Source organism: Poecilia reticulata, chromosome 19 (assembly GCF_904066995.2).
Source record: "Poecilia reticulata chromosome 19, P_reticulata-male-v2, whole genome shotgun sequence".
Classification (NCBI taxonomy): domain Eukaryota; kingdom Metazoa; phylum Chordata; class Actinopteri; order Cyprinodontiformes; family Poeciliidae; genus Poecilia; species Poecilia reticulata.
Window position 1 is genome coordinate 16,031,752 of NC_088848.1, and position 27,497 is coordinate 16,059,248.

The 27,497-nt window shown below is 38.8% G+C and overlaps 1 protein-coding gene and 2 long non-coding RNA genes across 14 annotated transcripts in view; 2 read left to right on the plus strand and 1 right to left on the minus strand.

The window, feature by feature from the left end:
* LOC145549073 (uncharacterized) overlaps positions 1-14,940 on the minus strand; it is a 138,820-nt gene extending 123,880 nt beyond the window's left edge. For 5 of the 8 annotated variants that reach the window (XR_014085017.1, XR_014085021.1, XR_014085020.1 and 2 more), the window contains exons 1-2: positions 12,347-13,072; positions 12,121-12,210 (exon numbers count right to left, since the gene is read on the minus strand). This is a non-coding gene — a long non-coding RNA (uncharacterized LOC145549073). Of the gene's footprint in view, positions 1-12,120; positions 12,211-12,346; positions 13,300-14,849 lie in introns of those variants that run through there. The other 3 variants (XR_014085015.1, XR_014085018.1, XR_014085019.1) reach the window with 3 other exon arrangements.
* Positions 6,036-8,438, plus strand: LOC145549074 (uncharacterized). 2 transcript variants are annotated; one of them, XR_014085023.1, is made up of 5 exons: positions 6,036-6,567; positions 6,991-7,052; positions 7,152-7,313; positions 7,405-7,497; positions 8,267-8,438. It is a non-coding gene; the product is annotated as an uncharacterized LOC145549074 (long non-coding RNA). The 2 variants fall into 2 exon arrangements; XR_014085022.1 differs by having other exon boundaries at positions 6,036-7,052.
* Positions 14,941-19,869: 4,929 nt separating the features above from the next.
* LOC103481848 (uncharacterized) lies at positions 19,870-27,019 on the plus strand. Of its 4 annotated transcripts, none has more exons than XR_014085010.1 (4): positions 19,870-20,492; positions 20,935-24,566; positions 24,661-24,869; positions 25,345-27,019. XR_014085010.1 is itself a non-coding variant. In XM_008437611.3 (3 exons), exons 2-3 carry the CDS (start codon positions 24,755-24,757, stop codon positions 26,859-26,861), a joined length of 1,632 nt encoding a protein of 543 aa, XP_008435833.1. In that variant the 5' UTR covers positions 24,101-24,566; positions 24,661-24,754; the 3' UTR covers positions 26,862-27,019. The 4 variants fall into 4 exon arrangements, 2 of the variants coding, with proteins under 2 accessions (XP_008435833.1, XP_017166227.1); XR_014085011.1 differs by having other exon boundaries at positions 24,664-24,869; XM_008437611.3 differs by lacking the exon at positions 19,870-20,492 and having other exon boundaries at positions 24,101-24,566.
* The last annotated feature ends 478 nt before the right edge of the window (positions 27,020-27,497 follow it).

Consider the following 27,497-nt stretch of genomic DNA (forward strand, 5'->3'; position numbering starts at 1 on the left):
AATGTAGTCTTGTACTTTTTCCAGGCCAAACATGTACATTGCTCACATTACTTGAGTTGAATAAACAATTTAGTGAGACTTGAGTAAAGCATACAAACCTAATTTAAGTAAGAATAGGTATTGCCTTTTAGAGTGTTCTAGGCAAGGGCGTAGGAACGAGTCTGTCATTGGGGGGGACGCATATCGGAAACCTGACAGATCAGTAAATATTTTGAGCAGAAATGTCAAACAATTATGCCACCAACACATCAGTAATGCGTTACTCTAATCTGACCCTTGTTTCAGTAACAAGTATTCTAACACGTTACTATTTACAATCCAATAATCAGGATTCCAGGATGAACACTCACTTTAGCATTTGCCTCACAACTAGCAAGCTACATACTCTGGTAGCACAGACAGGCTACCAGATTCTGATATATCTTATTGGTCAAAAGACATTTGATTATTGGTCAAAATGCACTGACATAAATTGACTTGCAGTTGAACTGGTTCTACTTCTTTCTAAAACCAAAGTAAAAAACAAATAATAAAATAGGACTCTGCAGTTTTAAACTCAATACAGCAGTTTGACCAACAAAAATAAAATCTAAAAAACAAGTTTTGTTCTTATTGAACAACTTCCAACATCAGTGCAATAGTTTGATCTACAAAATAAATAAAAATGATACTTTTCACGTCTGACACCTTAGCTCTTCACTGTTAACTCAGTGTCACTTTCCAGCCCTTCAGTAACTTAGCAAACATGAGCCATAAAAAAACACTGAGGCAAAAAGCCTAAATGTTTTTATTCTCCTGTCATTTTTAGCCACAAACATTTAATTAAAAATATCTACAGATATGCGTTTCTGTCTCTGCCTCCCTCTGACTCTCTGCAACCTGGTGTTCCTGCATGGATTAATGAATTCTGTTCCCCTGTGAAAATCTGTTCCCCCTGTGTCGGGAGCGCGCATTGCAGCCAGAGAAGTGGAACAGGTCTATCTGTCTGTCTGTCTGTCTGTCTGTCTGTCTGTCTGTCTGTCTGTCTGTGTCTCTCTGTCTCTGTCTCTCTGTCTGTCTCTCTCTCTATCTCTCTGTCTGTCTGTCTGTCTGTCTGTCTGTCTGTCTATCTATCTATCTATCTATCTGTCTGTCTGTCTGTCTGTCTGTCTGTCTATCTATCTATCTGTCTGTCTGTCTGTCTGTCTGTCTGTCTGTCTGTCTGTCTGTCTGTCTGTCTGTCTGTCCGTCCGTCCGTCCGTCCGTCCGTCCGTCCGTCCGTCCGTCCGTCCGTCCATCCATCCATCTAGACAACGCCCCAATGGGCATTGTCTAGATAGACAACGCCCATTGTCTATCTAGACAATGGGCGTCTAGATAGCCGCCCATCAGCCTCATCATCCGGCTGTACAGCCGGATGATGAGGCTGTAGAGCCAGCTGTGAGCTGAGACACACAGAAGTAAGCAACCCTGGCGGACTGGTGACGGTGTTCACCTGGAGGAGAGCTGGAAAAGATGATCCGGTCAGAGGAGTCCACGAGGAGATCAGCAGGGCTGATGAGAGTCAGTGGTGGGAAGAAAGGGATGGCGGATCGAAGAGAGGCCAGGATGGGGGCAGCTGAAAGTCACAGGACAAACAACCATGCACACACACACACACACACACACACACACACACACACACACACACACACACACACACACACACACACACACACACACACACACCTAGGGAGAATTTGGAGAGGCCAATTAACTTGACAGTCATGCTTTTGGACTATGGGATGAAGCCGGAGTACCCGGAGAGAACCCATCATACACAGGGAGAACATGTAAACTTAATACTTAATTATCCATCCGTTTTTGGTACACCCATGTCCTTGCTGGTACCCATCTTCAGCTAACGTTCCGGGCAAGAGGCGGGGTCACCCTGGACAGGTCGCCAGTCTGTCACAGGGCAACACAGAGAAAGACAGGACAAACAACCATGCACACACACTCACACCTAGGGATAATTTAGAAAGACCAATTAACCTGTCAGGCATGTTTTTGGACTATGGGAGGAAGCCGGAGTACCCGGAGAGAACCCACGCATGCACGCAAACTGCATGATAACAAAACCTCTGTCCAACCGTCCATTTTCCTCTGCTGTTTCTGGGTCATGGGGTAACAGCTTCAGAAAGGAGGCCCAGACTTCCCTCTCCCCAGCCACTTCTTCCAGCTCCTCGGGGGGAAATCCCAAGGCGTTCCCAGGCCAGCCGAGAGACATAGTCCCTCCAGCGTGTCCTGGGTCTTCCTTGGGGCCTCCTCCCGGTGGGACGTGCCCGGAACACCTCATCAGGGAGGCGCCCAGGAGGCGTCCTTACCAGACACCCGAGCCACCTCAACTGGGTCCTCTCAACTTGGAGAAGCAGCGGCTCTACTCTGAGTTGCTCCCGGATGTTGGAGCTTCTCACCCTATTTCTAAGGGAGAGTCCAGACACCCTGCAGAGGAAACCCATTTCGGTCGCTTGTATCCGTGATCTCGTTCGTTTGGTCATGACCCAAAGCTCATGACCACAGATGAGGTGGGAACGTAGATCGACTGGTAAATCGAGAGCTGTCTCTGTTTGACTCTGCTCTCTCTTCACCACTGCAGACCGGTACAGCGCCTGCTTGCATTGTTCCAAAATGCAAGTTTATATAAACTAAAATATAAAAATGGCATCCAGTAAATAAAAGGTCAGTATTTAATTTTATTTTCAGAACATTTTAAAAACTGGCTTTACTTTCTTTGAAAAGGATAAGAAGGATGGTCATGTTTTATTTTATTTCTTCAGCTCACTTCCACTGGATGCAGGATTATTGCTTGTATCTTATTCTGAAGATTGGATTTTTGATTGTGGAGTCCCTTTTTTCATCACATTCTTTTATTTCCTTTTTTATTTCGTTATTTCATAACTCAGTTTTTCTGACATGAAGCTTGGTTCAGCTTTTATGCTCACTTCTGAGCCCTGGAAAGAGCTGGAATAGTTCAATCAGATGGGAACTACAAACTTGTCTGCCACTTTTACCCAGAATGCACTGCATTTAGTTGATTGCTTCTCTGAAAGCTGAGTGCTGACTTTAAAACTCCCCTTTTTCACGGAGCTCTTTTGATTCTTTGTTTTCAGACTCCTTTTCCTGATATCAATCAATCAATCAATCAAATTTTGTTTGTATAGCACATTTCAGCAGCAAGGCATTTCAAGGTGCTTTACCTAATTAAAGAAAAAATTAAAACATGTGACATTGAATAAACAGTAAAAAAGAGAAAGAGATTAAAAAAAAAGATTAAAAAAAGATATAAACATACTTTTGTTACAGAATTTAAGTGCCTGTCTCTGCAGTCCGTTTAACAAGGGTATTATCAGGCCCCGTCGCCTAACAGGACAAGGCCTCCAACTTTGCAGGACCAGGTTCCGTCCACCTGTCACGCGAATTTTTGTGCTAGGACTTTGCTGCCCTACATGGATTTTTGTGCACTATCTTTTACCTGTTAGAGTATAGAATTTACAGGGTTAAATTCTGAACTCTAATGACCCTCAGTCACTCGCCACTTTTACATCATTAGAAAGAGGAATAAAAAAAAATTAATAAATAGATAAAAAGTAAAGATAAAAACATTAAAAACATCGAAGACATCAAAACCCAAACTCTAACCCTAATTTAGCCATAAGCAACTCTAAACAGGTGGGTTTTAAGTTGAGATTTAAAGGCGCCCAGTGTTTCAGCTGTTTTACAGTTTTCTGGAAGTGTTTTCAAAATTTGTGGTGCATAGAAACTGAATGCTGCTTCTCCTCGTTTGGTTCTGGTTCTGGGGATGCAGAGCAGACCAGAACCAGAAGATGTCTTAATGTGGCTCTGAAGGTTCAGGTCAGAGTCCATCACTACTCCCAGGTTTCAGGCTGGTCGCTGGTTTTCAGTTGTAATAACTGAAGTTGTGTATTGATTCTAGATTGCTTTTCTTTAGGTCCAAAGATAATAACTTCAGTTTTGTTTCTGTTAAGCTGGAGAAAGTTTCCTCACATCCACACATTGATCTGTTCTAAGCATCTTCAGTGATTGGATGGGTTCAGAGTCACCTGGTGACATCGTGATGTAGAGCTGTGTATCATCCTCATAGTTATGGTAGCTAATCCTATTTCCTGTTATAACCTGAGCCAGTGGGTGCATATAAATATTGAATAAGAGGGGTCCTAGGACTGAACCTTGGGGTACCCCACATGTGACCTTTGACCTCTCTGATGAGAAGTTTCCGATTGAAACAAAGAAATCCCTGTTCTTGTCCCTGTAAGATTCAAATCAGTGGAGGACTGGACCGGAGAGTCTGACCCAAGTCTCCAGTCGATTCAGTAAAATGTCGTGCTCAACAGTGTCGAAAGCTGCACTGAGGTCCAACAGAACCAGCACTGTGGTTCTCCACAGTCTGTATTTATATGGATATCATTGAACATTTTTACAAGGGCCGTCTCCATGCTGTGGTGAGCACGGAAACCAGACTGGAAGGAGTCAAAGCGATTTATTATTGTTTAGGAAGTTATTTAATTGTTTAAAAACTGCTTTTTCAATAATTTTGCTGGTGAATGGGAGATTGGAGATCGGCCTGTAATTCTGCAGTAGTGATTTGTCCAGATTGTTATTTTTTATCAGTGGTTTGATAACTACTGTTTTCAAAACCTGGGGGAAAACACCTGAAGACAGCGATGAGTTTACTATTTGGATGAGATCATTAGCAACAACAGGCAGGACTTTCTTAAAGAAATGTGTGGGTAGGACATCCAGACAGCAGGAACCGGAGCTTAACTGATTTATCATTTCTTCTAGGGTTTTATAATTTAGTAGTTGAAATTTTGTCATTGTTCCTGCATTTGTTTTGTTTGGGATTAGCATTGGTACTGTCTTTGGAGTGGTTGTGCAGATTAGTCCTCTGATCTTTTGAATTTTCTCTTAAAAGAAACTGGAGAACTTGTTGCAGGCGGCATTAGATTGAAGTTCAGGTAGAAATGTCATAGGAGGGTTTGTGAGCCTGTCAACAGTAGCAAATAAAGCTCGAGCATTGTTAATGGTTTTGTTTATGACATCTGCAAAGAAAGCCTCTCTTGCATGTTTTAGTGTTGTATAACAGTTACGTAGTCTTTCTTTGTAGATGTCACAATAAACGTGCAGTTGACCTTTACGTCATTTCCGTTTGGCCCTGCGGCAGAGTTGTCTTGCAGATTGAACTGTTTGTGCATTTCTCCATGGATATTTCTTCCTACCAGTCACAACCTTCACTTTAATGGGGGCAATGTAATCAATGATCTCTGAAAGTTTGCACTGAAAATCCTCTACATCTTATCTACGTCATTATAGCTTAAGGGCGAGGAAGAAGAGTAGATTTGATTAAATGTTTCTGCTGTGTTTTCTATGAAATTACGTTTTTGCGATAGTAGCTGTTTGTCCAAGTGGGTTAATGAATAAAGAACTGTCAAAGAAAACAGCAAAATGATCCGACAGGGCGACATCAGTTACAGAAACATTGGAAATATTCACACCCTTACTGATAACCAGGTCCAATGTGTGTCCATGAGTGTGTGTTGCTTGTTTGACATGTTGTGTTAGACCAAAACTCTCTAAGATCTTACAGAGCTTTTTTGCCCCTCGGTCTTGGGGGTTGTCAACATGAGTGTTAAAATCACCGACAATTATTAAACAATCATAATCAATGCATATGAGAGATGGAAGCTCATTCAAGTCCGTAAAGAAATTTTCCACATATGTTGGAGTTTTGTATAAAGTTAGTGTCAAAGTTTGTTTGTGGCCTTTTACCTCAATTTCAAGATACTGAAAAGACGTGAAATTACCCAATGAGATTTTACTACAATTTATGGTATTCTTAAATATTGAAAAATAATACTGATGTAATAAAAAGTAAAATAAAAGGCAAAAAAACAAATCATTTTAAGCTGTTTGGTTTTCATAAACCAGGATACAAATTTATCAACCCAACTTCTTACCAGAGATACTAATAATAGGGACATGTCTTAAAAGCCAACCTCTGAGTTCTTATTCAAATACACTGTTAAAAGTCATGCCCTCCATTAGTTGACATAACGCTTTTCTATAAGTTACTTCCAATTAACATAATGAGTTATGTAATTTCAACATAATTTCACGAGTTATTGGCATTTCAACTCAAGAATGTGAGTCAGTTCAATGAAACATAAATTTAAATGTGTGAACATAACTTGACAATCTGAGTTTTAAAATGGTAGCCGGATCTTATAAAAACTGATCACCACTGGCAATATTAATACGAGACCCAAATAGTGCCGGAAATTCGCACTTTATCTGATAAGAGACTAAATATGATGTAAGATTTAGTAAGACTTTATAAAGTTCTCTATCCCAGTTAGAATTGCAATATTAAATGAAGAGGAGGAATACCACCTGTCCAGATTAAGGACGTCGAAAGCAAAGTCGCGGATGAATACCATTTTACCAAGACCTGGATCAGTCCCAAAGGCTGTTCAAATTTGGCGGGGCATTTTTTCTAAATACGAAGCGAGCTGGAGCCATAGAAGTAAGGTAAGCTGCATTTGTCGTTTTTTGGTAATGCCATCCATTTTTAAAATATGTTATTAAGAGCTAAAAGTTCGTGTCTGTTACATGTTTAAACACAGGACATAAAACAACAGCTTGCTAACTGTCGAGGGCAGGAGTTAGTTAATGCAGCTAGCTAAACGCAGTATGCTACTCTGTTGCGCTTATAGAACTTTTCCTAAGAGAAAATACAAGCAGCTACCACGATTTTTGTATTGTACACTTCCTCAGAAGCACATATGTGGCGCTTGGCCAAAGTTTTGCATGGACGTGCAGGTGAGTTAGCGGCTTCAGTAAAAGGCTGTGAGTCAGTAATTAGCCTTGTCCTTTGTTTCATGTATCCTTGCCCCACACTGCTGTTACTGATTATCTTAAATGTTAAAATACTTTTTTGTTTTGAAATTGTAGGAGATCAACCACACTTCACAGAGCTTATTTCCCGATGGCCAGCTCTGTTCCATGAGAGGCAGGTAATCGCACAACTGAATTGGTTCCATCAAGAGATTTAGTGATTTAAGACTGAGTTAACTGTGTCCTATTGAGACAAGTTTTATATTCTGTCACCTCAGATTAGGGCTGAATTTACAAGAATCGTCACTAAAGACCTTCTGGAATCTTTTCTTCACGGACTTGATGACCTGGTTCCGAGACTGCTGGAGGTCTACAAAGCAGCAACCAAATCTGGAAAGAAGCAGCCACTCAAAGACACTTTGGACTGCCTTGCAAAAGATGTAAGCAGAACTGAAGATGGCTAGAAAACAAGGCATATTTGTTATTTTTGTTAAAATATATTCATCTTACTGAATGTCTCATCTCTTGCAGGACACAAATGAAAGGAGAAGGGCTGCTGCTCTGCTTGGTTTGCCATGCTACATATCTGGCGAAGATCCATCAACTGTCATCTGGATGTGTGATGTAAGTCTAACAAATATTACAAAAACTGTTTACATATTTGCCTATTCCTCTTTCTTGCTATCATTTTTTAAAACTTTTTTTGTAGCATTTGTGTTTGCAAAAACTTATTTTTAGTCCTTATTAAAAGACATTACTTCCTGTTTACTACAGCCATGCATAACATCAAATTCTGATGTAATTACTTTGTGTATCCTGAATGATTTTGCTCAAAGCCAGTTGATGGAAACATGCTTGATTTGCATTTTCTTTTTAAATTTCTTTTGACATTTTAAAAATTTGATGATAAAAAAATGCATTAAAATGGAAACGCTGCTAGTGTTCTACATTTTTAGAATAATTTCAGTGGTTTTTAATCTGCCACACACTGTGTTCATGTGCATGAAAATACAAGTTCTGTGGATGAAAAAAGTTTGTCAAAAAGAAGGACTACCTGACAAAGTAAAAGCCTGAAAATACTTTGAATATGGTGTATACAAAACTGGCTATTTTTCAGGTGGGGCTTATTTTCAGCGTCTAAAGCTTCTTGATGTTGGCCTCATCCACAACAGTGGCCTGTTTCATTGCCATTATGCTCTATGCTTTGACAAACTGGGAGTGTGTGTCAGGCTATTCACTGACTGAACAGAAGTGCATCATACAAACCCACAAGTGTCAAAACATGCAGATTGTTAAACCTCACAATAGCATAAAAACTTGCAGTATAAAGATACCAGAGTATTTGCATTCTTTACTTGCACACAAATGTCATTAATTATTTCTTCTTTTTAAGGCCCATGCTGATTTTCTGGATGATGCCATGAAGGGGATGCAGGTTGGTCTCCTGATTGCCTGTGAAGATGGTGAACAGGGAGCCATCCCACACAAGGTCTTTGACGTGGCAGTTGTGGTGGAGGAGACCATTGTGCTTCACAACATTAAAGATGTGACACTTGGCTTTGCTACGCTTATGGGTGTCATCTACTGTGTCAATCTCAAGTATCCAAATGACATGAAGTACTCGTTTGAGTTTCTTCAGAGAGTGGTGATGAAGATCAAACCAGACCAGGCCTCAGCTCGACTACATGGTTTGAGAAACAAAATCCTGAGGTACAAACTGTAACATGTGGTATGTTTTCAGTTTTATTTTCTTACATAAGAGTTCCTGTAAGAATTTCTTTAGTTTGTTCTATGCACTAAATGTTAATACTAATGGTTACGGACTAAAACATTTAGCATTGTGCTGAATTTGTGGAAAAACCTCTCAGGGTTGTCCTGAGTTTAAAACACTGATTGATAGTTTAGCACTTTTTGGACTGTTTTTGAGAGATGGTAGCTAGTTGTATTGACTTTGCACTGCCACTGTTGAACATGGTTGGAATATTTTTTAAAATAATGATCTAATTTCTACAGAGGACTGAAACTGACCAATAAATAAATACACTTAAAATGCACAAATTAAATAAATATAAGAACTTCAACCCCTTTTTTTATAATTTACCTTCATATTTTTCCAGCTTAGTTCCTACAAACTATATTTTTAGCACATAATTTAATATATATGTGTGTTTGTCCTTTACTTGTAGATGGATTCATGTCTTAAGTGTGTGTGTGTGTGTGTGTGTCCCATTCCCCCAAGTCTTTTTAATTTCATGTTATTTTTACATATCTCTGTCTTGTTATGCCTCATTTTGCAAATAAGGTGTGCTGTCTTTCTTGGGTCAGCTCCTCCACTATTGGTCAACAGACGGGAAGGAGCTGAATCCATGTGCAGATCTGTTGACCAATAGTTGAACTTACCCAAGAAGGATAGCCCCCTTAAGATGGCCCCCACAGCCAGCTGACATTAGAAAAATGTCACTGCCCACCTTATTTGCATAATAAAGCGGAAATGCATAAGGTAAAGTAAAAACATGAGACATGTAAAAGCAACACCTGGAAAGTTTTGGGGGAAAAAAATGATAAAAAATAAACATTTAAGAGTCATAAATGAATCTACAAGTAAAGGGGAAAAACAAAATTTTTAAAACAATAAACAAAATTGTGCTAAAATCTATCATTTGTTGGAACTAAGGTGGAAAAATGAATATGGACATTATAGATGGTCAATTAAATTTATAAAACATTAAGTAAAGTTCTTAATTGGTGCCTTTTAAGTGCATTTATTTATTGAGATGTATATTTGTCCAAAAAATTTTCTGTTTTTATTTCTCGGTTTTGGTCCTCCAATAACTGTCAACACTTCTGCTTCTTGGACAAATGTTTTCTTTTACACTTGATTTAAGGCTTGTCTCATTTGTATTTGATAGAGAAAGATAAAAATAAATGTTTGATATTTGAAATGGAAGCATATTTGGTGTAATTATTTTTAGGAAACTGGTGAACTTGGCATTATTAGTGGAGAAGGTGAACAACATTTGGAAATGTTAGTTTACTTAAATTGCAATTTTAAGTTCAATTGCTGCCTTAAAATCTTGAGTTAACTTAACTCAAAAAGGGAATTGGTATGAATGAAGTTAGTCAGTTTAACTTTGAAATTAGAGTTGAAAGTATATATAGTTGTTTGTTACTTTGACAAAAGAAAACAAGTTTTTATGAATGGATAATGTAACTTTGCAAGTTGTTTAAACTCGGAGTATGAAGTTCATACAACAAGTAGTCATTAATTAGACAAGTGGTATAACTTAATTATTTGAGTTCAAATAGAACATGATTGTAATTTTACTTGACAAGAGTACTCAAGTTTTTGAGAATGAATAATGTTCTATAGTTAGTCATTTCAACTTATGGTATCACATTTAAACAATAACTTATCATCAATTGGGCTACTTTTCTAGCTTGGCATCCTAAGTTGGAAAAGTACATTATTTTAAGTTGCGTTAACTTGTGTTTTTAAGGCAGCAATTGAACTCAAGTTTTTAAGTTTAACCACCCTAATTATTTTTACAGCAACATTATGTCCACCTCACCTCTACAAGCAGATGTCCTTTATTTAGCCCAAGCATTACAGGACAGTGTCGCCATGAACAGACTGCCAATGCCCGAGCCCTCCACGTTCACAGGCGATCCAACAGAGTTCATCGAGTGGAAAGCTTCATTTGCTGCACTCATTGATGAAAAGAACATATCACCTGCAGACAAGCTACACTACTTAAAGAAATATGTAGGGGGTTCAGCTTGACAAACGCTTGATGGCATCTTCTACAGAAACGAGTGATGCCTATCAGGATGCGTGGGAACGCCTCAACCAAAGGTATGGACATCCATGTATTGTATAGAAAGCGTACAGAGAAAGACTAGCAAAATGGCAAAAGATACAAACTAATGACTCAATAGGATTTAGAGCATTTGCTGATTTCATTCAAACATGTCATGAAGCTATGCCACACATAGAGGGTTTAAGCATTCTCAACGATTGTGAAGAAAATCAAAAACCAAAAAAACCAACATATATATATATATATATATATATATATATATATATATATATATATATATATATATATATATATATATATATATATATATATATAACCCTACCCTAACCAAAGAAACCCCAACTGGTTCTACTATTAGGGACTGTTTAACTATAAGAAATCATTATCTTAACATGCTTGTTAACATTAACTTAACATGCCACTTGTTAAGTTAAGTTCTAATGATTTGGTGGGAGTGTAAATGACTTTATTGATATATATATTTGATTTTTTTGTTTTGTTTTGTTTTATTGTCTTTTTTTATGATGCTGTTTCCTCATTTGGCTGGGAGTTGTTTGTTGCCTTTTGACCGATGTTTTGATTTAAAGAGGGTTTTTTGGAGAGACAAGGTTGCTAGGCGATCTACACAAACTTCTGACAGTAACTGACGGTTGGCTGTTTTGGACATAGTGTAGAGAGTGAGTGAGCATACGAGTCACGGTTGAAGGGAGATAGCTAAGAAATAGTTCAATTGGGGTCCAGGCAATCAATTAACTAGCGCTCGGTTGATGAGGGAATAAGGTGGATGTTTTGACAAGAGTATTGTAATTGTTGATGAAATGGTGTTAATATTTGACTAACTGTCGAACAGTTGAAACAGTTGGAATACATTTTAGTTAATTTGTAATATAGAGATGTTAGTTAATTAAATACATGTATTGTAAATGTAATGTTATTACATAAAGTAAGTTTTATAGGTTAAGGGAAAAGGTTAGAACCACTAAGAGTTACTAATGGTGTTTTATTTGTATGTTTATAGCTCTTACGGTGTGTTCTTGTATAAAGGCTGTTAAATAAAGAAACGTGAACCATCAGTTAAAGAGACCATCTTTCAACCGGGACGCTACATATATGTATGTATGTATATATATATATATATATATATATATATATATATATATATATATATTTTTTTTTTTTTTTTGCAGCAACATTCCATGTCCCGATGTTTTGCTTACAATTATTTTTTGTAAAATGTGCCAAATATTTACAACAAAGTATTTTAATTATACATTTAGATGTTTGCCTTTATTCAAATATAAATGAACCTTACCTTACCTTACCTTACCTTACCTTACCTACCTTACCTTACCTTACCTTACCTTACCTTACCTTACCTTACCTTACCTTACCTTACCTTACCTTACCTACCTTACCTTACCTATCTTACCTTACCTTACCTTACCTTACCTTACCTTACCCTACCTACGTACCTTACCTTACCTTACCTTACCTTACCTTACCTTACCTACCTACCTACCTACCTACCTACCTACCTACCTACCTACCTACCTACCTACCTACCTACCTACCTACCTACCTACCTACCTACCTACCTACCTTACCTTACCTTACCTACCTACTTACCTTACCTTACCTTACCTTACCTACCTTACCTTACCTTACCTTACCTTACCTTACCTTACCTTACCTACCTTACCTTACCTTACCTTACCTTACCTTACCTTACCTTACCTTACCTTACCCTACCTACTTACCTTACCTTACCTTACCTTACCTTACCTTACCTTACCTTACCTTACCTACCTTACCTTACCTTACCTTACCTTACCTACCTTACCTTACCTTACCTTACCTTACCTTACCTTACCCTACCTACGTACCTTACCTTACCTTACCTTACCTTACCTTACCTACCTACCTACCTACCTACCTACCTACCTACCTACCTACCTACCTACCTACCTACCTACCTACCTACCTACCTACCTACCTACCTACCTACCTACCTACCTACCTACCTACCTACCTTACCTTACCTTACCTTACCTTACCTTACCTACCTTACCTTACCTTACCTTACCTTACCTACCTACTTACCTTACCTTACCTTACCTTACCTTACCTTACCTTACCTTACCTTACCTTACCTACCTTACCTTACCTTACCTTACCTTACCTTACCTTACCTTACCTTACCTTACCTTACCTACTTACCTTACCTTACCTTACCTTACCTTACCTTACCTTACCTTACCTTACCTTACCTTACCTTACCCTACCCTACCTACTTACCTTACCTTACCTTACCTTACCTTACCTTACCTTACCTTACCTTACCTTACCTTACCTTACCTTACCTTACCTTATCTAGACAACGCCCCAATGGGCACAGCGAGGTTGCCGGAAGATGAGGCTGGAGAGCCAGCTGTGAGCTCAGACACACAGAAGTGAGCAACCCTGGCGGACTGGTGACGGTGTTCTCCTGGAGGAGAGCTGGAAAAGATGAAATTGTCAGAGGAGTCCACGAGGAGATCAGCAGAGCTGATGAGAGTCAGTGGTGGGAAGAAAGGGATGGCGGATCGAAGAGAGGCCAGGATGGGGGCAGCTGAAAGTCACAGGACAAACAACCATGCACACACACACACACACACACACACACACACACACACACACACACACACACACACACACACACACACACACACACACACACACACACACACACACACACCTAGGGAGAATTTGGAGATGCCAATAAACTTGACAGTCATGCTTTTGGACTATGGGATGAAGCCGGAGTACCCGGAGAGAACCCATCATACACAGGGAGAACATGTAAACTTAATAATTAATTATCCATCCATTTTTGGTACACCCATGTCCTTGCTGGTGCCCATCTTCAGCTAACGTTCCGGGCAAGAGGCGGGGTCACCCTGGACAGGTCGCCAGTCTGTCACAGGGCAACACAGAGACAGACAGGACAAACAACCATGCACACACACTCACACCTAGGGACAATTTAGAGAGACCAATTAACCTGTCAGGCATGTTTTTGGACTATGGGAGGAAGCCGGAGTACCCGGAGAGAACCCACGCATGCACGCAAACTGCATGATAACAAAACCTCTGTCCAAGCGTCCATTTTCCTCTGCTGTTTCTGGGTCATGGGGTAACAGCTTTAGAAAGGAGGTCCAGACTTCCCTCTCCCCAGCCACTTCTTCCAGCTCCTCGGGGGGAATCCCAAGGCGTTCCCAGACCAGCCGAGAGACATAGTCCCTCCAGCGTGTCCTGGGTCTTCCTTGGGGCCTCCTCCCGGTGGGACGTGTCCGGAACACCTCATCAGGGAGGCGCCAAAGAGGCGTCCTTACCAGACGCCCGAGCCACCTCAACTGGGTCCTCTCAACTTGGAGAAGCAGCGGCTCTACTCTGAGTTGCTCCCGGATGTTGGAGCTTCTCAACCTATTTCTAAGGGAGAGTCCAGACACCCTGCAGAGGAAACCCATTTCGGTCGCTTGTATCCGTGATCTCGTTCGTTTGATCATGACCCAAAGCTCATGACCACAGATAAGGTGGGAACGTAGATCGACTGGTAAATCGAGAGCTGTCTCTGTTTGACTCTGCTCTCTTCACCACTGCAGACCGGTACAGCGCCTGCTTCACAGCAGACGCTGCCCCAATCCGCCTGTCGATCTCCTGCTCTCTTTTTCCCCTCATTTGTGAACAAGATATCCAGATACTTAAACTCCTCCACTTGAGGTAGAAACCAGAGAGGAGACATTCCACGTCCCAAGAGCCAGGTTCTGCAACTGAAGATCAGGTCGATGGGAACCCCTCCCTCAAGCACCATCCAGATTCAGAAGAGGACAGGACAGTTTAGGACAGAAGTTTTGTGCATACAATGAAAACTATGCCTGCAGCTGCCCCAAAACCCAGGCCAAAACCCAACCCGTTCATGAAGGACTCTCCACAATCTGTCAAAAAGTTCCACATATTCCAGCGTGGACGCTGCTGCTGTGGCACTTCTCGATTTAAATTTCGAAGAATCGCGTCCACCATTTCTTCTTCGTCTGACTCATTTAAATTGTAAGACTTTTTAATAGTCTTCATCAATTCCGCTATTTCTCCTAGCAACTCCTCTTGGGTCAAATTTCTTACCCTCCTCCTTTGAACCCTGATGTAAAAATCCTCAATTTGATCTCTCAGGTTGTTGTCCATGTTGAAAGTCTCTTCCAGTCTTTCTCCAGTGCTCGAATGAAAGATCTTGGGAAAGTTCAAGTACTTAGAGACAGTTTTATGATGTCATAACAAAAGAGAATGATATTATGACATCACAGAGAGAGTGATGTCATAACTGACATACATTTGGATTTGCATATATTTATGCATTTTATAAAATATGTTGATATGGTTTTCTTTTGCATATTATTGAAATATGTTTAATCTAGGTCATGCTAGTTCTGCTATTATATTGTTTTTGTCCTGTTTTAGTTTGTGAGAAAGTGTGGTGGGAATTTAACATTATGGCTCCTCCTTGCAGGAACTTGTTTTATGCCAGACACTGACCTTACCTCGATGCCCATTGTGTTTTACCAAATCTCTTTATTGTTGTTACAGATGGTTAATCAAACTGAGCTTTACATAGTTTTATACAAATATATGATTCATGTATGTTCTTGCATTGTTCCAAAATGCAAGTTTATATAAACTAAAATATAAAAATGGCATCCAGTAAATAAAAGGTCAGTATTTAATTTTATTTTCAGAAAATTTTAATTACTGGCTTTACTTTCTTTGAAAAGGATAAGAAGGATGGTCATGTTTTATTTTATTTCTTCAGCTCACTTCCACTGGATGCAGGATTATTGCTTGTATCTTATTCTGAAGATTGGATTTTTGATTGTGGAGTCCCTTTTTTCATCACATTCTTTTATTTCCTTTTTTATTTCGTTATTTCATAACTCAGTTTTTCTGACATGAAGCTTGGTTCAGCTTTTATGCTCACTTCTGAGCCCTGGAAAGACCTGGAAATGTTCAATCAGATGGGAACTACAAACTTGTCTGCCACTTTTACCCAGAATGCACTGCAGTTAGTTGATTGCTTCTCTGAAAGCTGAGTGCTGACTTTAAAACTCCCCCTTTTCACGCAGCTCTTTTGATTCTTTGTTTTCAGACTCCTTTTCCTGATATCTATCTATCAATCAATCAATCAATCAATCAATCAATCAATCAATCAATCAATCAATCAATCAATCAATCAATCAATCAATCAATCAATCAATCAATCAATCAAATTTTATTTGTATAGCACATTTCAGCAGCAAGGCATTTCAAGGTGCTTTACCTAATTAAAGAAAAAATAAAAACATGTGACATTGAATAAACATCAGTCCGTTTAACAAGGGTATTATCAGGCCCCGTCGCCTAACAGGACAAGGTCTCCAACATTGCAGAACCAGGTTCCGTCCACCTTTCACGCGAATTTTTGCGCTAGGACTTTGCCGTCCTACATGGATTTTTGTGCACTATTTTTACCTGTTAGTCTAGAATTTGCCGCACAGTGGCACAGTTGGTAGAGCTGTTGTCTTGCAGCAAGAAGGTTCTGGGTTCGATTCCCGGCCCGGGTCTTTCTGCATGGAGTTTGCATGTTCTCCCTGTGCATGCATGGGTTTTCTCCAGGTACTCTGGTTTCCTCCCACAGTCCAAAAAACATGACTGTCAGGTTAATTGGTCTGTCTAAATTGCCCCTAGGTGTGTGTGCATGATTGTTTGTCCTGTGTGTCTCTGTGTTGCCCTGCGACAAACTGGCGACCTGTCCAGGGTGACCCCGCCTCTCACCTGGAACGTTAGCTGGAGATGGGCAACAGCAACACCTCCCGACCCCACTGAGGGACAAGGGTGAAAGAAAATGGATGGATGGAGTCTAGAATTTACAGGGTTAAATTCTGAACTCTAATGACCCTCAGTCACTCATGACTTTTACATCATTAGAAAGAGGAATAAAAAGAAAATAATAAATAGATAAAAAGTAAAGATAAAAACATTAAAAACATCGAAGACATCAAAACCCGCACTCTAACCCTAATTTAGCCATAAGCAACTCTAAACAGGTGGGTTTTAAGTTGAGATTTAAAGGCGCCCAGTGTTTCAGCTGTTTTACAGTTTTCTGGAAGTTTGTTCCAAATTTGTGGTGGATAGAAACTGAATGCTGCTTCTGCTTGTTCGGTTCTGGTTCTGGGGATGCAGAGCAGACCAGAACCAGAAGATGTCTTAATGTGGCTCTGAAGGTTCAGGTCAGAATCCATCACTACTCCCAGGTTTCAGGCTGGTCGCTGGTTTTCAGTTGTAATAACTGAAGTTGTGTATTGATTCTAGATTGCTTTTCTTTAGGTCCAAAGATAATAACTTCAGTTTTGTTTCTGTTAAGCTGGAGAAAGTTTCCTCACATCCACACATTGATCTGTTCTAAGCATCTATTCAGTGATTGGATGGGTTCAGAGTCACCTGGTGACATTGTGATGTAGAGCTGTGTATCATCCGCATAGTTATGGTAGCTAATCCTATTTCCTGTTATAACCTGAGCCAGTGGGAGCATATAAATATTGAATAAGAGGGGTCCTAGGACTGAACCTTGGGGTACCCCACATGTGACCTTTGACCTCTCTGATGAGAAGTTTCCGATTGAAACAAAGAAATCCCTGTTCTTTATGTAAGATTCAAACCAGTGGAGGACTGGACCGGAGAGTCTGACCCAAGTCTCCAGTCGATTCAGTAAAATGTCGTGCTCAACAGTGTCGAAAGCTGCACTGAGGTCCAACAGAACCAGCACTGTGGTTCTCCACAGTCTGTATTTATATGGATATCATTGAACATTTTTACAAGGGCCGTCTCCATGCTGTGGTGAGCACGAAAACCAGACTGGAAGGAGTCAAAGCGATTTATTATTGTTTAGGAAGTTATTTAATTGTTTAAAAACTGCTTTTTCAATAATTTTCCTGGTGAATGGGAGATTGGAGATCGGCCTGTAATTCTGCAGTAGTGATTTGTCCAGATTGTTATTTTTTATCAGTGGTTTGATAACTACTGTTTTCAAAGCCTGGGGGGAAACACTTGAAGACAGCGATGAGTTTACTATTTGGATGAGATCATTAGCAACAACAAGCAGGACTTTCTTAAAGAAATGTGTGGGTAGGACATCCAGACAGCAGGAACCGGAGCTTAATTGACTTATAATTTCTTCTAGGGTTTTATAATTTAATAGTTGAAATTTTGTCATTGTTCCTGCATTTGTTTTGTTTGGGATTAGCATTGGTACTGTCTTTGGAGTGGATGTGCAGATTAATCCTTTGATCTTTTGAATTTTTTTCTGAAAAGAAACTGGAGAACTTGTTGCAGGCGGCATTAGATTGAAGTTCAGGTAGAAATGTCATAGGAGGGTTTGTGAGCCTGTCAACAGTAGCAAATAAAGCTCGAGCATTGTTAATGGTTTTGTTTATGACATCTGCAAAGAAAGCCTCTCTTGCATGTTTTAGTGTTGTATAACAGTTACGTAGTCTTTCTTTGTAGATGTCACAATAAACGTGCAGCTGAGTTTTACGTCATTTCCGTTTGGCCCTGCGGCAGAGTTGTCTTGCAGATTGAACTGTTTGTGCATTTCTCCATGGATATTTCTTCCTACCAGTCACAACCTTCACTTTAATGGGGGCAATGTAATCAATGATCTCTGAAAGTTTGCACTGAAAATCCTCTACATCTTATCTACGTCATTATAGCTTAAGGGCGAGGAAGAAGAGTAGATTTGATTAAATGTTTCTGCTGTGTTTTCTATGAAAGTACGTTTTGCGATAGTAGCTGTTTGTCCAAGTGGGTTAATGAATAAAGAACTGTCAAAGAAAACAGCAAAGTGATCCGACAGGGCGACATCAGTTACAGAAACATTGGAAATATTCACACCCTTACTGATAACCAGGTCCAATGTGTGTCCATGAGTGTGTGTTGCTTGTTTGACATGTTGTGTTAGACCAAAACTCTCTAAGATCTTACAGAGCTTTTTTGCCCCTCGGTCTTGGGGGTTGTCAACATGAATGTTAAAATCACCGACAATTATTAAACAATCATAATCAATGCATATGAGAGATGGAAGCTCATTCAAGTCCGTAAAGAAATTTTCCACATATGTTGGAGTTTTGCATAAAGTTAGTGTCAAAGTTTGTTTGTGGCCTTTTACCTCAATTTCAAGATACTAAAAAGACGTGAAATTACCCAATGAGATTTTACTACAATTTATGGTATTCTTAAATATTGAAATATTGAAAAATAATACTGATGTAATGAAAAGTAAAATAAAAGGCAAAAAAAACCAAATCATTTTAAGCTGTTCGGTTTTCATAAACCAGGATACAAATTTATCAACCCAACTTCTTACCAGAGAGATACTAATAATAGGGACATGTCTTAAAAGCCAACCTCTGACTTCTTATTCAAATAGGATTTTTAAAAATTTCAGTTGAGTATGTAAGACCTTGTTATTTGTATGCAGTATTTGTTATAACGTTAGAAACCCTGGAAATAGGTTATTTTAAGACCTACAGCTGTTTATTGCTGCCAGCCCAGTTTATTAAAGAAGGTCTCTCTTGAAAGCGTTTCTATGGCTTTTTCATTATAATAAACTAAAAGATTAACATCTCATTAACTATCTCATAATGAGATAACTATCTCATTATAATGAGGAATACTATTATGAGATATTATCACACAATAGAGACACATAGTTGTCTCATTATAAGGAAATAAAAAAAAATTTCAGTGGCAGAAACGAGTTTCCATAAAAACTAAATGTTTGTAATGAACACTTAGTTCACAACCTGAACTTTTGTCGAGTTCAGGTTGTGTTTCTGAAAATTCTTTCAGGCCGCGCCCACATGTATGGTAGAGATAATCTCTTAAAGTTTATTTGGACCAGTAGATGACTAGACATTTTGGAGGTCTTTCTGAGCTTTACTTTGAAATTATTCTGTTTTGTTTTCTGTTTGTTTGTTTGTTTGTTTTTTTTTTTACAACTTTTAATTCTAATTTAAATTTATTCAGCTAATGATTTATTTATTTATTTATTTATTTTAGAAATTTAAACTTGAAGTGAATGTGTATTATTTCTTGTCTTTATTTTTTAATATTTAATAAAGTTTTTTTTTTTTTGCCGAGAATATTCATTGGTCATTGGTCAGTAAGCAGGAAGATAACCGGATGTGACCCTGCTAGCTTGGCTAACTAGTTCCAAAAACGTTTTAATTGTAGTATAAAGCAGTATATTGAGTATTATTGATAGTCTTCGCGAAGATATCGTTTCTACGTTTTTGTTTCGACCTTCTGTGATTATTTACATAATGTAATTAGCCTTCATTAGCAACCCGAAAGGATCGTTAACCACCGTGTAACTAAAGCAGCTAACAGCGGGGAGTTGATGGGTGTTTCTGGCATTGACGCTTTTAAAAGTTCTGCAGCATCGCTTTACCTCTGCTACAGCCTACATTTTTTATTAATACATTTTACATTGTCACAGGCTGATTTTAATCCGATTTCAGTTTCAGCAAAAATGTAGAAAATCCGGTTTTTATGTCTGAAACCTTGATTCACTAGAACATGTGAAGGTTGCAAACAAGGATTGTGAAAAGGAGAAGTCAAGAGGACTGAGGATGTCTGAGATGATGAAGGTTGAAGCAGATGAACCTGGAGGCTTGGAGCCCTCTATACCTGCTGCATCCACGTCACAACTGGAGCAAACAAAAGACAGCAAAGATCTCAGTAAGTGACGCACATGGATTGGATCAAATTTACTCTGAATTCAAATATGTTCATTACATTTCTTTTTACGTGGGGAAATGTGTTATCTAAAGAAGTGACACTTAGTTTAAAACTGAACCACTCACTGTAATTACACGCCATCTTAAGTCGCTCAATGACTTTGTCCTAAAATCTACCAGTATCTGAAAATTTTCTATTAGCATTAATAGTTTGAAATGTAATTAATTAGTTCCTTTCAGAAGCATAAGCACATCATCCAAAACAAAGTATTCAACAATGGAGTTACAATACGACCATCATTATATTAATATATTTTTTAAATTTCATTAAAAGAATTTATATGTTTATTATGTAAATCACTGGAATTGTCTGTTTAAGTTTTTTGTTTTTTTGTTTGTTTGGAAGCTGTCACTAATGTCATTTTGGGTTTCAATGTTTTCAGTTCATCAGATGTTGGTGATCAAAGTGGTTCCTCATGATTGGAGCCCAAGTTCAGCTCAGCAGGACCAAGAATCCCCCCACATAAAGGAAGAAGACGAGGAGCAGGGGATCAGTCAGCAGGAAGAGCGGCTTACTGTGAAGATTGAAGATGAAGAGAAAAGTGAAGATGAAGAGAGACATCAGTCATCAGAGTTATATCAAATGAAAACTGAAAACAACAGAGAGACAGAAGCTCTAATCAGCACCTCAGCTGAACAAATGGAAACAGAACCTAATGGGGGGGACTGTGCAGGAGCAGAACCAGACAGGAACACGGGTCCAGGATGTTCTTTTCGACAAAGTAAGATGGCTATTCACAGAAGAGATCAATCATCTAAACTTTGTTCCAAACTTACGGCTCAGATAGGAATCCAAGAAAGCAGGAAGACAGATGACAGCAGCCCATGTAGTAAAAGTTTCAAACATAAGACTCGAGATGATTTAAACATGATGACGCACGCTGCAAAGGGAGACCACAGCTGTGACATCTGTGGTAAAGGATTTGTAGTAAAGCGATATCTCCAGACACATATGAGGCTCCACACTAACGACAGACCATTTGCTTGTGATGTTTGTTCTAAAAGGTTCCATAGAAAGACAAATCTTAAAATCCACATGATGGCCCATTCTGGAGAAAAACCTTTTTCCTGTGTGGTGTGTGGTAAAAGATTTAAGGTAAAGGAAAGTCTTAAAAATCACATGAAAATGCACACCACAGAGAGACCTTTTGTGTGTAGTGTTTGCAGCAAAGAATTTTTAAGACAAGAAAGTTTAAAAAGTCACATGTGCATCCACACAGGAGAGAAACCTTTCATTTGTAGTGTTTGTAGTAAAGGATTTTCGCGACATTTGGAACTGAAGAGACACATGTCTGTTCACACTGGCGAAAAACCATTTATTTGCAGTGTTTGCGGAAAAGCATTTTCCCTGAAAGATCATCTAAAGAAGCACATGCATGTTCACACAGGAGAGAAACCTTTTATTTGTAGTGTTTGCAGTAAAGGATTCTCACAAAAACAGAATCTAAAGAGTCACATGTATGTTCATACTGGAGAGAAACCGTTTGTTTGTAGCATTTGCAGTAAACCATTTTCACGACAAGAAAGTTTAAAAACTCACATGCACGTTCACACAGGGGAGAAACCATTTATTTGTACTGTTTGTAGTAAAGGATTTTCACAACAAAGGAAACTTAAGACTCACATTCGTGTTCACACTGGAGAGAAGCCATTTGTTTGCCGTGTTTGTAATCAAGGATTTTCGCAACCCAGAGATCTGAAAAAACACGCTGCTGTTCATAGCGGTCAGTTCAGCTGTCGTGAGTGTAATAAACGTTTTGCGAAGGAAATCCAATTGGAGCAACACATGAGACTCCACTCGAGGGAGAGACCATTTGGTTGTGATGTCTGTAAAAGCCGATTTAATCAAAAATGTGTTCTTGAAAATCACATGAGAGTCCACTCAGGAGAGAAACCTTTTGTTTGTAGTGTTTGCAAGAGAGGATTTGTGCGACATGAAAACCTTAAGAAGCACATGGGTGTTCATCAGGGCTGCAATTAATGTTGTTCACCTTCTGGGGGATTTTATTATTTATTGGTCTACATGATGGTAAACAGTTCCCACAGTTAAGAATCTAATGACTAGTGAAGTGTGAATTTAAAGACTCTTCTGTCATTTATCAGCTCTACTTCACGATCTCAAAAACATTTATAGAATTCAAACCTGAACTGAAATATTGTCCTCTGATTACAGGTATTGTAGCCATTTCAGGGTTCTTTGAAATCATAATTCAATTCCTAAGGACAAATAAAGTGTCCACTTTCCAACATGTCGGTATCCTTAACTAAATAGCCTAAAATTATTAATCCAAGGCAACTCTAAGCAAATGTGCTTTCAAGTCAGTATTTTTATTTATTTAATTTTTTCAGTTTCCTGGAAATTTGTTCCAGATATCTGGAGCATAAAAACTGCTTCCCTGATTCTGAAATGGAGAGTTGCCTAGAGCTGTGAACAGCTGGGTTCTGGATCAGCTGTCTGACTTTTTAGGCATATGTATCATGACAACCTTGCAGTTAATCAGTCCAACCAAAGATAAATGCATGAATGAGTTTCTCCAGATCTTCCTGGGACATTAATCCTTTTAAAATTTTGAAGTGTTAATCAGGTGATAGAAGTTTGTAATTGCCTTTATCTGTCTCTGAAGGTTCAGATCGCTACACCCAGATTTTGGACATCATCACTTGTTTTAAACTGTAACAATTGAAGCTTTGTGCCGACTCTTGATCATTCCAAAGAGGACCTCTGTTTTGTTTCTCTTAGTTATATTTTGAGATTGCAAATCCCAGAAAGCAAGTTTTCTAAGCTATTTTTATTGTAAAACAGCAAAACTGCAAACACAGTCTCCATAAAATACATTTCAACAAGTATTTGCTTACTATAATTAAGGTATGAGAGTTCACTAATCAACAACAACATTTATTCTGACATTTTCTTTTCTTCAATGAGAAATTGGAAATGGTAGACTTGATCTTTTTCAAGAACTATCCCCTAAAATAATGCATTTTTTGTTTAAAAACACCATTTTGTAACAGGAGTAAAGGTTAAACTTCTAATTGCTATTTATGCACACATTGTTTGCATTGCCCATACCAGTGGTAGAGTAATATGTTGCGCAATGTAATTCTGGTTTAAATAAAAAAGAAATTACCTGCTAATTAAATAATTTGCTACAAAATCTTGCATCTCTTGTCTCCACCAGAGATGTAATCTATCCTCAAATCTTATTTATTCACATGATCTGTGTTTTTCACTCACCACTGCTAGAAAATGCCTTTTTCATCATGTTTATAAATTTGTGCTGTTCAAAAATCATCATGCTTTGTTTTTAGATGCGTTATAAACAACTGTAATAAACCTATTTAAAAACTGTTTTTAATTTAATTTGATTCAATATTGATTTATGTGAGCTGGCTTGGGTTTTCTAAGGTGACTTCATTTTTTCCGTGTGAATCAATGCTATTTAAATGAACTGAATATTTGGAGCATTAAACAACAACGTGCTATAGGAATGCAATATGTGTTCGGTGTTTTTTAGGCTTTCGTTCATATTCTTTTATTGTGAAAAGCTACAGGTTGAAAGAGGAAGTAGTTTTTCGATTCAGAGCTTTCATTGGCCAATGCTACGAATGTAACCGGATCTTAGCTTGGTGGCTAAGTCTTCCAGAAAAACGTCTTAAAGTCGCTGTAGAACAATTGTTTGATTTATTTTCCGGGCCCTACATCACTATCTCCGTGTCACATCGATTCTATGTGTTTGTTCTGAACCGCTTGGACTTTTTTTTTTTTTTTTGCGGAAGTTTCTAGTACAGAATATAATTATTCTTAATTAGTGAAGTGAATATGCTGTCAGTCAGCCTGGAGCTAAAGCAACTAACAGGAGAAACGTAATCAAGTGAAGCTATTAAAAGTTCATGTAGCACACTGTTTGTTAGCCTGTAGGAGGAAGACCATACCGTCTGTGGACACCTTCTCTAAGCTTGTTTAACTGAGGACAGAGAGACTGGAGGTAGAGTGGATCCAGAACTACTAACCAAGGTATCAGACTCGCTTCAGCTCTGCTACCTTCGACATTTTCTGTTAATACACTTTATTTGGTCAGAAGGTGATTTATGTCTGATTTCTGTTTCAGCAGCAGAATAACAGAAGATCTGGATAATATGGCTGAATCCCTGATGACGTGAAGGTTGTGAATAGTGAAAAGGAGAATCCCAAGTGGATTGAGGATGACTGAGATGATGAAGGTTGAAGCAGATGAACCTAGAGGGTTCAGCTTCGAGCCTCTCATACCTGCAGCATCCAAATCAGAACTGGAGAAGACACAAGACGACAAAAATACCAGTAAGTGTATGGATTGGAGCAAAATTATTCTGAGTGGAAGTTAAAAAAAAATGGGACTACAAGACAGCAGAAAGAAACAGTAACGATTACATCAGTAAGTATCTCAGCAGTCATTACAGCAGAGGCAGTGTACACCATGAGGCTGAATACTACAATTGGAAGGTCAGAGCATCAGGATGTAAAGCTTGGTTATTTTAATAATAATCTCTAACTAATTTAGAAGATCTCTGAAAGGTGCAATTAAAACAACCATTTATGGTTAGGTTTGTATGCACCGCCACGTGTGCCCTCTTCACCAAAGGAAAAATAACCTTATATGTTACTTTAATTTTTTACACATCAAAATGTAGAAATGACAAAACATATTAGGGCTGTCAGAAACTTACTTAAAAATATAATATTCTAAATTGTATTTATTTATTTTGCACAGTTAAAACTGCCATACAGTTTTCTTTAATGTCTATATGTGTTTCAGTGTCTACTGATCAGCTGCTCTTGGTAATTAAAGAAGAGGTTCCTGAACTGCAGAACTGCAGTTTGGACCAAGAATCCCCTCACAAAAAGGAGACAGACGATGAACTCTGGAGCTCTCAGGAGGAAGAGCAGCTTGATGAGAAGGAAGAGATGGATTTCATTGCTGTTAGTGTGAAGAGTGAATATGATGAAGAGAAACCTCAGTTGTCAGACAATGATTGCATCAAAATTGAGAACACAGACACAGAAACTCCACCTAGCACGACTGTTGAACAGAGGGAAGCAGAACCTGATGGAGGATCTGAACCAGAGGTGAACTCTGATCCAGATATGGATGAAAATGCTTTGGATTCATCTGGGACTGAAGTCAGTGAGGCTGAGGAGGATGGTGAGTGGCAGGGACCTTTGTCAGGTTATGAATCTAGAAGTAAAGATCGTCTGAACAGCCACGAGAGAATAGCTTCTCAGTCGCACATAAGCAATGATAAGAAACGCAGCACCGGCAAAAAATGCTTCGGCTGCTCTGAGTGTGGCAAACACTTCATCTCCAAGCAGTCTCTTCAGAGACACATGAAGAGTCAGGTAGGAAAAAGGTGTTCAAGCTCTTTAAATGAGAAATGTCTGAAAGTCAAACAAAACATCGATTCACACTCCAGACTCATCAGTGAGGGAAGCCAGTCGAAATGTGATGAAAATGGAAAAAACTGCAATTGTAAAGACAGTCTTCAGTTACATCTGTCGGTTCATGCCGGTGACAAACAATTTAGTTGTGAGATTTGCGGCAAACGATTCAAAAGTAAGTACTACGCTCAAAGACACATTATGATGCACTCTGGAAAGAAAGCCCATACCTGCGATAAGTGCGGCAAAGGGTTTATTAAGAAGAGTCAACTTCAGACTCACATGAGACTCCACAGTTCAGAGAAACCATTCGCTTGTGACGACTGCGGTAAAGGTTTTAATCAGAAGTCACACCTTAAAGTCCACATGATGTTCCACTCTGGGGAAAAACCAACGGTTTGTGATCTTTGTGGTAAATCGTTTAGTGTAAAGTATTACCTCAAGGACCACATGAGAACTCACACTGGAGAGCGACCGTTTTCCTGCGGTGTTTGTGGCAAAACCTTCCGGAGAAAAACAAACCTCGACCTGCACATGAGAGTCCACTTGGGGGAGAAACCTTTCGCCTGTAGCGTTTGTAATAAGGAGTTTTCACGGCAAGGAAACCTGAAGCAGCACATGAGCGTCCACAGCAGCGACAAGCGGTTTGTTTGCAGCATTTGTAGCAAAGGCTTTTCACGAAAAGAACATCTTAAACTGCACATCGGCGTTCACACTGGAGACAAAACATTCGGCTGTAGCGAGTGTGGGAAAAGTTTCCTGCAGAAGATCCACTTAAGACGACACATGTTGATCCACACAGGAGCTAGAGCGTTTGCCTGTAATGTTTGCGATGGAAAATTTAAGCTAAAGCACCACCTTCTGACTCACATGTTAAGCCACGCAACAGAGAAATGATCAATCAGCGGTCGGTGTCCTGCATGTAAACTTTGATGAACTCCTCAAGATGCCTCTAATCCCTTGCTTTTAGAACCGTGTTCCTCTGTTTTGACTGTTTATTTATGGAAAAACATTGGTGATACTATTGACATTAGTGATTAAAATCCGAAAACTACTATTGAGCTGTGCTTATTTTTGTATGCTTTTGAAAAACTGATTTGTATAAATATCAGAGTCACCGTTCCAAAGTTTTTATTAATTTAATGATGCAGTTTGAAAAAGGATAAAAGGACTCATGTATGGGTATCTTGCTCCTTCAACTAGGGTTATTGATGCACAAATGTAACACATTCACTTTGCAGAGAATAGCCTGCACCTCTGACAATAATGCTAAGATAAATCTTTATTGTGGTTGCCTCTTTTATAAGATGAAACGGAGATGAATGGTACAATTGACTGAGCATAAATAAAAAAACTACTGAAATAACCACGTTTATACCATAAAATTACCGTGTTATAATAATCTAATAGTGTTTAAAAAATTCTGACATCACACTCGTCAGAATGTAATTAGACATATCTTAAATATATATATTGTCCAGTCAAAATATAATTAGGAACATCTTAATTTACAAATATATACTAAATTTGTCT

What these genes read in the sequence shown, in the direction of transcription:
- LOC103481848 (XM_008437611.3), top strand. Translation starts at nt 24,755, where the DNA reads ATGACTGAGATGATGAAGGTTGAAGCAGATGAACCTAGAGGGTTCAGC. An exon ending in ACAAGACGACAAAAATACCA is followed by an intron (nt 24,870 to 25,344) that starts GTAAGTGTATGG and finishes TATGTGTTTCAG; the next exon opens with TGTCTACTGATCAGCTGCTC.